The following is a 13,361-nucleotide window of genomic DNA, read 5'->3' on the forward strand; positions in this document are numbered from 1 at the left end:
TTAAAATTTAAATAAATACATTTTTCAGTTGTAGGTGTACCATCAGCAAGCTAAATATAGAGAAAGTGACACCAAATGACCCATCACCCCTCAGGCAGGAACCGAAGAGCAAGGGCAAGCCACATTAAGCACTATGACTGAGCAATCACATGTCCTCACAAAGACATGTCCATATCTACAGCATGCTATCGTATGTGTGGTCAGGCAGAGATGACATCATACCAGCCAATTACTCTCATTAAGCTCAGCTATTTCCTGTTCCCATCACCCATCACTACAAGCAGGCTATGAATCACAGTTTTGCAGCAACAAAAGGTTGTGACGACACCGGGGAAGTGTTCTCCTGGTTTTCAGGAGACAGAGACATCGTAAAGGAAGGACACCAGAGGAATGTTCATGTAGTGCCAAGAATGTGGCTGCCTTGATTCTGAAATGGACTTGTTAAAACTTGAAAAACCTGACTGCAAATGCTAGCGCTAACAGTAGTCCCTAATCATTCAGAAAACCACAGGTTCCTGCCTCCGCAGCACTGGAGAATATATCACCCCCTTGAGCAAACTCTGGCTAAGCAAAATCATCTACCATTTTATGTTGTCAGACAGCCCAGAAAGATTTTCCTCTTTAAATTAATCTTTACAACAACAATGGGGTTCACGACGTCTTACTGCCATCCAAAAGAGACTGTTTTGAGGTTTTGAAGATTATAGGTGAAAGACCAAAACACGACAAAAATATATTTGTATTATTATCAATGTCAAACCAGTTGTGCCGTTTAGGCTAATACTTCTGTGGAAACTGTGATACATTTTTCAGGATTTTTTTGATGAATAGAAAGTTCAAAAGTATAGCATTTATTTGAAATAGAAATCTTTTAACATTAGAACTGCACTGTCACTTCTAATCAATATTGCATCCATGCTGAATAAATGTAACATTTATAGCTGTTGTTTTTCAGTATAGTAGCACATGAATATCTGTTATTGCCCCTCCCTCACATCTCTAATCGGTTCGATTGAAAGATACGCAACTTATGTGACACCACTATAACGAGCACAAAATGATAAATTAAGCATTAAAATACATTTAAAAGTCATGAAATTATTATGTTTTCATAATCAATCATTACCATCATGTCAAGTCCTCATGCCCAACCCTAATTTAGAAGGAATCCAACCTGTCTACAGGAAACAAATTACTAAAGCTGCAGTGGGCAGCATTTTGCTAGATCATACAAAGAGTTCATTTTTTACATGAAGATCACATGAGCGATTGAATTTAAACACAGAGTCCCTTTCAAACGGACACAGGCTTGAAGCTAATTGACTTCTGAGAACTCAAGACTGCCAACTTTGAGATGCATGACCATGAAGTTTTTAAATGCACCAGGAATTTATGAAGATGTCCTTCAGCTCAAAGGAAGCGCCTCCATGTCCTTTCATTATCTCAGGCTTCAAATTTAGGGTCACATTGCAGGAATAGTGAGTACATAATCTGTCTACTCGGCGAGGAGCACAGGCACCCTGGAGGAGTGAGGTGTGATCTCAGCATGAGCCGTGAGAAGCCGCCCAGTTTGGTCACCCACACAAAACCCCATAGAGCTCAGTGCAGCGACGGGGGCTGAGGCAGTGTTCAGCATGTCATTCAGTGAGATACTAGGCGTTCCTAACACACAACAGCTGCAGGACAAAAAGACGCCTATAACCAAAGGAGGTTTTTAAAATAAATAACGGTATTTGATATGCACTTTAATATTTATCATATAGTTTATCATGTGCCTCCTGCTTTCTAAGTAATAAATTAAAAATGCACACCATTAACCACTGCCTACTTAGTAAATCAGTATGTGGGGTCTCTGCCACATAACACTGAAGTCTTGAAGGAAGAAAGGGGCTTTTTCCCACACTTCTCATAGCTTGACTTTAACATAAGGTATCTGTATATATAGGTATCTGGTATATGTTCACAACGATAATATCACCAAGTGTGCAAATGTTTCCAAAGATAAGGCCAGTCAAATGAAGTCTCAGTGGACGCACTTGCAAAAGAGCTCACATTAATTTGAACATTTTTTCATGATACTTATGAGTTCAGGCACGGAACACCGACGAATTCACAAACCAGGCAATAAGGTCCAACAACACACACTTCCATCCCATGAGACTGTCTTGTGCGATTGCAGCTGCAGAGCAGGACCATTTGAAAAATAGTGTCGCCGCTTCTCTGTTTTAAGCATTACTGCCAAGACTGAACACACCAAACTAACATGAGTAATCAAACACATTGTACATCAACCTCATTGTAAGAGCGTTTAGATACAACTTCACCACACAGGAAAACTGAGCAATCTCTCACACCTCAGTACAAAACGTATTTGATTAGATCTTCACAGACTTTTTAAACCTTGACTTTAGGCCAAGCTAAGATTTTTCATTTCATAGCAGAGCAATGACATGTATTCTTAGTTATTGTATTTGGAAAGCACTTGCTATAGAAATAGTTTGTATGATTTGTTTATTGCATTTTAATATCTGATTTAATTAAAGGGCAAATAACAAAATTCAGACCTACTTCAGATGTCAAAGGAGGAATAAATATCAAGCCAGATTATGAGAAGACCTTTACCTTTAAACTCAGGGCAATCTGACGAATGTAGATCATATTGAGATCCTCCAAAATACGAAGTTTTTCCTCCATGTCAGCGAGTCTGTCTATGGGCATCATTCAAGAGGAATACCAGCTCCTGATTTAAAGTGCAGTCTCCCAGAACTCTTCAAACCATCAATTTGTCTTGAGAGTTGACAAACATTATCGGAAGACAGGAAGAAGTTGACGAGTAGGCTATAAGAATCACGACCCAAACGCATCCAAATCCAACAGCGTATCCAAGAAAATAGTTTTCACGTCACAGACCAGATGTGTCTGGAAACAACAGTTAATGAGATGCAAATATAACTGAAGGCACCTAAAAAGAAAGTCAGGAGTAGAAAGCTCTCTCCGCAAACTCGCCCAGCTGCTGTACACGACACTCCAAGCGTCCGCGCGTCTGTATGCCTCCACAACAAAAGCGAGTGAGTACAGTAAAGGGACGCTCGTCTCTACTGCATAAAAACGACTTTCTTAAAACCCTCAAATCATGTTCTCTCCATCCCGTCAGTATAATGGCTCATTTACATGCAGTTTCTTTCTTTGCGTCCCTCTGTCCTGATGTGAGTGTGTCTGTGCTATGGAAGGACTTTCCCCACAAAAGGGCATCAGCGCGCGTGGACCGACTGTACCGCCTCATTCACCATTCAGCTCACAACACTACAGCACAACCAGCGCGAGAGAGAAACTACACGCCCTTCATAAACAAGTACCCGAATATCTATTCAGTAATCGCCAAAGCCTTCACAACATTCAGGATGGGGATAAAAAAAAAAAAAACACCTGTAAAATATACGGCCAAGAAATCCGGCTCCATAAATGGCAAAATAGGTTGAGTTATTGGTGATTCAACCCTATTACCCAAGTTACGTTAAGAAAAATAAATAAATAAATAATAATAATAATAATTTATACATTATATATATGTATATGTATATGTGTGTGTATATGTATATGTGTGTGTATATATATATATATATATATATATATATATATATATATATATATATATATATATATATATATATATATATATATATATATATATCAACTTGAGGATGAGTAAACAATTTTAAAATAAATATATAAAATAATTGAACATATTTAAAAATAAATTATTATTATTAGGCTATTATTATTATTATTATTATTGTTATATGGGAATTTGTATGACTACACAAACCACATCCTTTGGTCTGAAGCTTGCCCCTATTAAGTGACAGCTTAGTTCTGGAAAAGCTGGCTAAATAATGCAAATACCATACGATTTTTTTTTTTTAAACAGCTTAGCATAGTATTTATTTAATTGGAATTTGTATGAGCTAGGTTTCTTTTTCTTTTTTTAAGTTGTTGCTATCGTATGTTCTCTTTTGTTTTCTTTGTCATAATATATTTAAAAACTCAATAAATATAATTACTTTTTTTATAAAAAAAAAAAAAAAAAAAAAATCAGACCCTAATTTGTACCTGTATGTAATGTTCCTCAAATGAAACCTCTTGACTGCTACAGGAACATGTGTCTGCATGCTGCCTTAGCTGGAATATATACGAACATTAAAGGGTAACTCTCGCCAAAATGCAACAAGCATAATTAGAATGGAAACTCCACTTTTAAGTTTGACCGTATTTTCGTTTTCGGTCAAATTGCCTTTTGAATACGGTCAAACTAAAAAGTGGAGTTTCCATTCTAATTATGCTTTTAAACGAAAGATTGCCTCGGGTAGATTAACAAAAACACCCAAGGTTGCATTTTGGCGAGAGTTACCCTTTAACTATAGGAAACAAAGGGTCCATCTGTCCGCACAATGAGAACAGTGCTTTGTCTGGGTAACTGCAGTCTGCCTAATACTTTCCACATAATGATGGCATCCAGCTTCATAAATCCAACACAATTAGTCATCGTGATTGTCAAGCAGTGGTTTATTGACCCTTTCACCGGTCAAGTAATGGAAGGCATACTACTGAAATATGTCATACAGTGGATAATGTGTGTTAGCAGGGTATCAATTTTTAATATATGCTCAATAATTTAAAATGCCACAGTTCAATGTCAGACTCAGAGATTCCTCTCACTGAAAGGAGTAAAAATCAATCAGAGCAAACAGGACTTACATTTACAATACAGATGTTTTGTGGTCTCTACTACAATTCTTGTTTCTTTCTTTTTTTATGCATCTGTTTGGATATTGGCAACCTTAAAAGGGAAAATAAGTAGGCTACATTTAATTTAATGATGTTTCATAAAGAGTCTTTCAGTCTAAGTTACTATAAGAAAACAGTATCCTATTGAATTTGTGTAACTAGCCTATTCAGTTTCTTTATATGACCCTAATCTGACCCTGAAGTCCGACTGATATTCGATTGCCACAAAAATAATACAATAAGCGAAAATGCAAATACGTATTAAATATTATGCACTATAACAAACTCACAGGTTTTCAAACTCCAGAGTCACTTTCGGCTGAAACAAGAACACACAATGGGAAACACAGAGACGTGATTTGTTATTTTCCCAAGTCTTAGGATATAGAAAAAAGAAAAAAAGACTGCAAAATGTGGGCTCCAAGGGAATGGTACTCAGTGTTTGTGAAAGCAAAGTGGACACTGGGGTCTTGACTCTGTGAAACTCAATCTACCATATGTGCATGAAAGTTAAAGGAATAGTTATCTTAAAAAAATGTACTCACCCTCAAGTTGTTTCAAACCTGTATGGAATTATTTCTTCTGCTGAACACAAAGGAAGATATTTTGAAGAATATTGGTAACCAGACAATTGATGGACCCCATTGACTTCCATAGAAGGAAAAAAATAAAAAATACTATGGAAGTCAATGGGGTCCATCAACTGTTTGGTTACCAACATTCTTCAAAACATCTTCTTTAGAAATAAATAAATTCATACAGGTTTGAAACAGCTTGAGGGTGAGTAAATGATGACTGAATTTAAATTTTTAAGTGAATCATGCACATATTAAAGTACAGAACTAAATGTGTACCTACTGTAATCAGTAAAGATCTGGTCTACATAATTTATATCATATTTGACTTCTTCTGGTGGTGTTCTTTCCCAGTTATTTAGGTAAAAATGGACATTTTATTTTATTTCCTTAACCCCCTGAGGTCGGCTGTCGCGCCGGCGCGATAGGCTCGTTTTTTTCCGTATGAGTGCAAAAAAAAAATAAAAAAAAAATAATAATTTTTATCTTATATGCTTGTGTTATACATCAATCGATCCTGTTTAGTGTGTATTTTTTTTGTGTATGCTCATAATAAAAACAAAGTGTTGTGCTTTTTGCCAAATAAAGAAAAATAAACATGATGCGAGTTCTGCCTACTCTCCGTCAGTGAAGTCAATTCTGAAACGCGTCCGAAAATGAACTGTAACTCAGCGAATACTCAGTCAAACAGGCATACAGTCACACAGGCATGAAGCTTGAATTTTCTTCTTTTAAATGAAGTAATTTTTATGAAAAACAAATATTCACAGTTTATGTAATATGTGAGAGATGTCAGTCGTTCTCATCTCAGCTAATTAAGTTTTAATGTGCTCCGCCCACGGAGAGCGCGCGCTATTCAAACGCAAATGTGAGGCGATCCAAACAAACCTGTGAAACGCCCACATCAGCTGGATAACACACACCGCGAGTTCACTTTCAGACTTATGTACTTTACGATGCTGTGAGGAATACTACTATCTTGATAATAATCCTGCAAAAATTTACCTCAGAAGTTCTGGAAGTATCATTTCGAGGAGCAAACGGATCCCGCTGAGGAATTAGGTCAGTTCTGTTTGCTTTGTTCTAATCTGAATGAATGAACGCACAGATGCGTGCTGTTGTGGAGCTACAGCTGGCAAAAATACTGTTTAAATATGAATTGCGTTTCTGTGTATGAATGAATGAACGAACGAACGCACAGATGCGTGCTGTTGTGGAGCTACTACAGCTGGCAAAAATACTGTTTAAATAATATGAATCGCGTTTGAATGAATGAACGCACAGATGCGCGCTGTTGTGGAGCTACTACAGCTGGCAAAAATACTGTTTAAATAATATGAATCGCGTTTGAATGAATGAACGCAAAGATGCGTGCTGTTGTGGAGCTACTACAGCTGGCAAAAATACTGTTTAAATATGAATTGCGTTTCTGTGTATGAATGAATGAACGAACGAACGCACAGATGCGTGCTGTTGTGGAGCTACTACAGCTGGCAAAAATACTGTTTAAATAATATGAATCGCGTTTGAATGAATGAACGCACAGATGCGCGCTGTTGTGGAGCTACTACAGCTGGCAAAAATACTGTTTAAATAATATGAATCGCGTTTGAATGAATGAACGCAGAGATACGTGCTGTTGTGGAGCTACTACAGCTGGCAAAAATACTGTTTAAATATGAATTGCGTTTCTGTGTATGAATGAATGAACGAACGAACGCACAGATGCGTGCTGTTGTGGAGCTACTACAGCTGGCAAAAATACTGTTTAAATAATATGAATCGCGTTTGAATGAATGAACGCACAGATGCGCGCTGTTGTGGAGCTACTACAGCTGGCAAAAATACTGTTTAAATAATATGAATCGCGTTTGAATGAATGAACGCAGAGATACGTGCTGTTGTGGAGCTACTACAGCTGGCAAAAATACTGTTTAAATATGAATTGCGTTTCTGTGTATGAATGAATGAACGAACGAATGCACAGATGCGCGCTGTTGTGGAGCTACTACAGCTGGCAAAAATACTGTTTTAATATGAATCGCGAATACAAAGAAAGATTACACTGGAAATATTGTTACAATTTTAAATGTTGTTGTAATTGTATAACCTTAATTGTATATATAAAAAAAAAATATATATATATAAGCAGGCCCGTCGCGACAAGGCAGACAAACCAAGCAATTGCTTGGGGCCCCGACCTGGCCTGGGGCCCCAAGACAACGACTGGTTAAGAATAAAATGCAATGACAAACTGTGTGAGCGCCCCTTTGATAGTCAATGCAGTAAAGTGCAATGACACTGTTATCGGGATCCCCCTCAAGGGGGCCCCCCTCAGCAGTCGCTGACAGCAGCCAGCCAATCACGTGATCTCTGCTGCCGGCAAAATACAAAAACTCCTCGGCAGTCATCATGAAGCGGGATTATGCTTCAGGAAGCCAGAAAATAATGAAGAGAAAGGAAGAGGAGGATAAGAAAAAACAAGATAGTGGTAAGTAGGGGTGTAACGATACACGTATTCGTATTGAACCGTTCGGTACGAGGCTTTCGGTTCGGTGTTCGGTACGCGTTTTCAAACCGAACGGTTCGTTGGATCATTTTTCCTGCCGACCAAAATTTAGTTATTTCAAATGTAGGCGCGTTGCGCGTGGCAAGCGCGCTCGTAGAGACGCCGGCGCGTCAAACATCAAATGGCAAACGTAATGTAAGCGGAACGAAACTGAGCTACTCGTTATTATTGTGTGGTTGACGGACCGTTGTTTATCAGTTTGGACCAGTGCAGCGCGAGCCGATCGTGATCATGCGACACTGTTACTACACAGCGCTAACAAGAGATCCAGTAAATAAAGCATTTCAAATCGCCACTTAAGTAATAACATCGCTGCGAGATCTAGTGAGAAACATTCACATAGTTTGGCAGGAATAGTAGGCTATAATGCCTTCAAGTAACATTACGTTGTTACTTGTTAATCTTAACTAAAATGTTTGTTTAAATGTTAATCTTAACTAAAATAAACATTTGTTTATAACTACTACAATACATAAATACAATTACATTTATTTTTTTCCAAGGAGCTGATTTGTTTTATATGCTCCTAAGAAGAGTCAATTATAGCTCCAGAATTGCTCAAAGTAAAAAGAAATCATATTTTATGATGCTAGTTTTAATTAAAAAAAGAAAAATAAATAAATCAAGGAAATTGGCATTTCTTTCTTTTTACTGTATCGAAAACATACCAAACTGTAACACATGAGTATCGTATTGAACCGAACCGTGAATTTTGTTACTTCCCCTAAAGATAGTGGTAAGTGATAAATTACACTGGATAAAATAGCTCCACTTGTCTTGTACAAATGGTGTGATTTTGCAGCAGGTAGGCTAGAAAAAATATGTTTATGTTAGCTACCTGACTGACGGCAAATGCTGCTTGTAACAAACATTAGTGCAACTTTTTTTTCCGAACGGACGGAATATGGTTACATATTATAATATGGGGGGGGGCTCCATGTCCATTTTGCTTGGGGCCCCCAAATTCCTTCAAACGGCCCTGTATATAAGGATAGATGTAAACAAAATCTTAAAAGGTCATTATAAGCCTTCTCTTTAAATAATTTTATTATGCTTTATTAGTGACACATTTGGGAAGAGAATATATTCCAAATCTGAAAACACAGTATGAGAACAATTAACTGCACAATTACTAGAAATGTTTACCTTGGATATTGTACAATTTGCAAGCAAAATTTGTGGAAAAAAACAACAAACCAGTTATATATTGTCCTTGCATTTTTGTGGCTCATTCACACACCTGAATGAAAGGCTCATTACGTATGCAGCCTCATTATGCTGGCCCCATTGACTCCACAGGTGTGAATCACGCCCACCCGCATATGGCCTTTCCAAACAAAAAGTGTTTTACAAGATTTAAATCAATGTATTGTGTTATGTGAATGATTAGGCAGGATGATTTTCACATAATTTTGAAGAAAAAATTCTAGGCAACGTCATCCATTTGTCAAAAGTCTTATTTACATATATTTAGAATGTGTTTTATGGCCTTATTTCAGAAACTTTAGTTTTTTGTTTTTGAAAAAACCATGCATAAACATTATTCTATCAAAAATACAAACATGTACATGCAAGTTGTTCATATATTATGGTAGCCCTGTTTGTGCTAAATAGAGTGAATTTACACCTTTGCCATTAATATGTTTATAAGCAACTGAAAAAAGCACAAATGTCAGGGCATGTCAGAACATCTCAAGGACCCCAAAAACCCCTCAGACCCCAGAGGGTTAAAGGATTAGTTCACCTCAAAATAAAAATTTCCTGATAATTTACTCACCCCAATGCCATCCAAGATGTCCATGTCTTTCTTTCTTCAGTGGAAAAGAAATAAAAAATTTTGAGGAAAACATTTCAGGATTTTTCTCCACATAATGGACTTCAACGGTAACTATCGATTGGGACTATCACTACAGAAAATTGTGCAGAAGATGTGACCATGAAATGCAAACAAGTACAAAATTTATTTGATGTGTTAATGAGCACTCTGGACCTTTAACAAGGGTTTGACAATTGTTTATGAATGTACAAAATCTGTAAAATTTCAAAGATCAAAATGCACGATTGTCTCCCAAAAGAAAGAACTGATTCTGAACTGCCTGAAACGAGTTGTCATTCCATTCTTGTTTCCTGCATGAACCTACATAGGTTTGTAACAATTTTGCATAATGCCTATGGTCAGCCAATGGTCTTTATTGGTTGCCCACGAACAATGTCTACTTTGATCCACCCTCAAACACTAGTTGTAGCTGAGCCCTGGAAGACTTTGGTTCCTGTTGTCGTCATATCGAGAAGACACTGTTTTCTGTGCTGCGAAAGCAAATCCACTTTGCATGCATTTCCAAAGGAAATTGATACGGTAAAACCGACGGCATTGTTGCTGTTCGTATAACGGTGTATGAAGTGCTGAGCCTCCGGAGCTGAAATTCAGATATGGTAACAGGCGTTATGTTTCTAACCCGTGCTGTAAGCGGTACATTAAACAGAATGGGCCATCTGACCAATCAGAGCAGAGTAGGCTCTCAGAAAGGAGGGGTTTAGAGAGACTGAATCCTTTATAACGTTTCAGCACTGTGAGAAAAGGGGTGAAGTGCGAGAAACTTTGTGTTTTTTTACCTTGAATGCATGTAAAAAATATTGCAGGGGAACTTAGTAAAATATTGTAGGAGAATATTGTATTGGGTTGGGAACTTTTAAAATAGCATAATAGGGCCAATTTAAATTCAGGATGGGTTGGTGCACCCACATATGATTTGACTGGTTTCAGTAGCATCTTTACAAATATGGTGTGAAGTGAAAAGGAACCTCTGACAGGCCTTTGTTCCTCAGCGGATGTACTGAAGCATATATATATGGATATTTCCCTTTCCCAATCAAGAATAAGGGACTAGAAACGGCTTCTTGTTTGGGTGGCCAGTGTGATAAAGCTGGCGCTGCTTAGGTGGCAAGCAGAAGGAATTTGACTGGGTGGAGTAAGGAAATGCCATACTGAAGTTACACACAACACTTCAGGTTTGCTATACACTTAAATCTAGTGAAAGGAAGTATTGTGACAGGGGGAAAATGCTCTTTTTTAAAACAACACTTATTCAAGGGTTTTTACACCCTTTAAAAGATAAGTGAATAAAGACGGCTCATGTTGTGTTTTTAATTCATGTGGTTTGAAGTTCAGTCAGGGCACATCTGTGAGACAAACAGAGGGAAGGGCAAGGCCTCTTAAGGGCTGTTAACCACTACAAAGAGCCTCAGCTGCTACCCAGCCCCATCTCAAACATTGAGTGCAAACCACAAGAAACAGAAAGAAGAGGCCCGTGCACTGTAAACACACACAAACACGTAGCGTTTTCATGTTTTATGGGGACTTTCCATCGACATAATGATTTTTATACTGTACAAACTGTATATTTTATCCCCTTACACTAACCCTATACCCCTAAACCCATCACAGAATACTTTCAGCATTTTTTACATTTTCAAAAAACATCACTTAGTACGAATAATAAGCCGTTTTGCTCATGGGGACCAAAAAATGTCCGATAAATTTCAGATATTGCCACCTTATTGTGGGGGCATTTTGTCTCCATAATGTAGGGTTTACCAGGAGACACAGATACACAGATTTCAGGAGAATAATGGTGTATATTTAATCAGATACTATGAAACAAACTCAACTGACAAGTTAAAAAAAACTCTTTCCTGTGTTCTCGCGTTTTTTCTTGTGGTAGATTTCCCCTACGAACCTAACTTAAGTTGACCTGGGACATCTCCAGTCGACTCTTACGAATTTATCCTCTAGCACATCTCCAGTCGACGTCAGCTGAGTCGGACGACGTCTCGCCCTTATGAACCTTTTCACTTGCGAATAAGGTCTCTAGTGCTCCACTAGCCGGCTGCGTAGCAGTAACCAGACAGACTCCAAACAATGGCTTTGAATATGCTTTAATCACGGCCCGGAGGATCTCGCACCACTTTCAGAGAATTGCCCTCAACAACAGTTTTTATAGAATAGCAGAATGGCAAATGTGACATGATTCAATACATCATTTTTTCCCAATATGTGTGGTTCTATATATGTATACTAAAGCAAATTTGGATTTACTTCAGCTTGCTGTTAGAGTCATGGAGTTAGCTATGTTTAAATACAAATTAAAAATTTCCTTCACACTCTCTACTATAAAGTTATTTGCTTTATTGGAGGTGAATATCATGCCTTGCAGTTTGATAACGGGCCAGCAAATGGCTCACCCCACACACAAGGAAACATAAAGGAAAATGTTATGAAAATTTGTTTCATAAATGAATAGATTTGACCTGCATGCGGATTCAAGTTGAGCTACATTGTGAATTTCACTGAGTATCGTGCTTAATGTCCGTTAGCGATGACTATGCACAACATACCACAATCTCTCTTACATTATTGCTTAAATTTATACAACGTTACTCATCAATACCAAATCACAACAAGCAGTTAGTTTATCTTAAAATGGTTATAACAACACAATACAAAACAAAACCACATTTGTACATTTAAACTAGGGCTGTGAAAAGATTAATCGCGATTAATCGCATCCAAAATAAAAGTTTGTGTTTACATAATATATGTTTGTACTTGGTTGGTATAATTATTTTGTATATATAAATACACACACATGCATGTATATATTTAAGAAATATTTGCATACATATACTGTATATATTTATATATAATTTATATTATATATAAATATAATTTTTTTATATATAAATAACACAGTTTTTCTTAAATATATACATGCATGTGTGTGTATTTATATATACAAATTTAATTATACACAGTACACACACACATATTATTTAAACACAAACTTTTATTTTGGATGCGATTAATCGCGATTAATCTTTTCACAGCCCTAATTTAAACAAAACCAAAAGAACATTTAACATCATGGAGTTACTGGCTGTCACTTGTTGCTATACATTGAGTCTAGAAATAAGATTTCTGAGCCCCGATTTCTATCCTTAAAGTTTCGGTTCTTTGGGGTCTCCAGAACTTCCTGTCTGCTCCGAGCTGCTGCCAGTGTCCCTGTGCTGCTAACATGCTCCACATGTCCACGGGCAGTGAGTTTCTCTAGGCTCATCAGCTCCCAGGAGACGTTTCATTTCTAAAGTCAGCTGCAGCCCGTGTGATCTGGACCCCGTCCCAGGACCCCTCCATTGCCAACAAATCAACCCTCTCTCTCTCTCTCTCTCTCTCTCTCTCTCTATAAATCAAATATAAATGTACCACAAACTATACAGAAAACTCATTAAATACATTTTATAATTATTTGATTCACAGGCTCAATTTCAAGAGTACTTTCATGGGAAATTAATGTTTATTTATTGCACAGAGATTTTCAATTAGACGACACGCATTAATATCAGCTGAAAAAAAAAATCAAGAATGTTTGTAACAC

The 13,361-nt window shown here is 37.3% G+C and overlaps 1 protein-coding gene across 2 annotated transcripts in view; it reads right to left on the reverse strand.

The window, feature by feature from the left end:
* Positions 1 to 13,361, reverse strand: part of rtkna (rhotekin a) — a 75,973-nt gene that overhangs the window by 49,061 nt on the left and 13,551 nt on the right. The window contains exon 1 of one of the 2 annotated variants that reach the window (XM_081365308.1): positions 2,623 to 2,864. The exons of the other annotated variant lie outside the window; for it this stretch is intronic. Within the exon in view, the coding sequence (XP_081221434.1) occupies positions 2,623 to 2,721 (99 nt within the window). The 5' untranslated portion in view covers positions 2,722 to 2,864. Of the gene's footprint in view, positions 1 to 2,622; positions 2,865 to 13,361 lie in introns of those variants that run through there. 2 annotated transcript variants of the gene reach the window in all.

This window comes from Scardinius erythrophthalmus (genome assembly GCF_964197995.2).
Source record: "Scardinius erythrophthalmus genome assembly, chromosome: 5".
In the NCBI taxonomy this organism is placed as follows: domain Eukaryota; kingdom Metazoa; phylum Chordata; class Actinopteri; order Cypriniformes; family Leuciscidae; genus Scardinius; species Scardinius erythrophthalmus.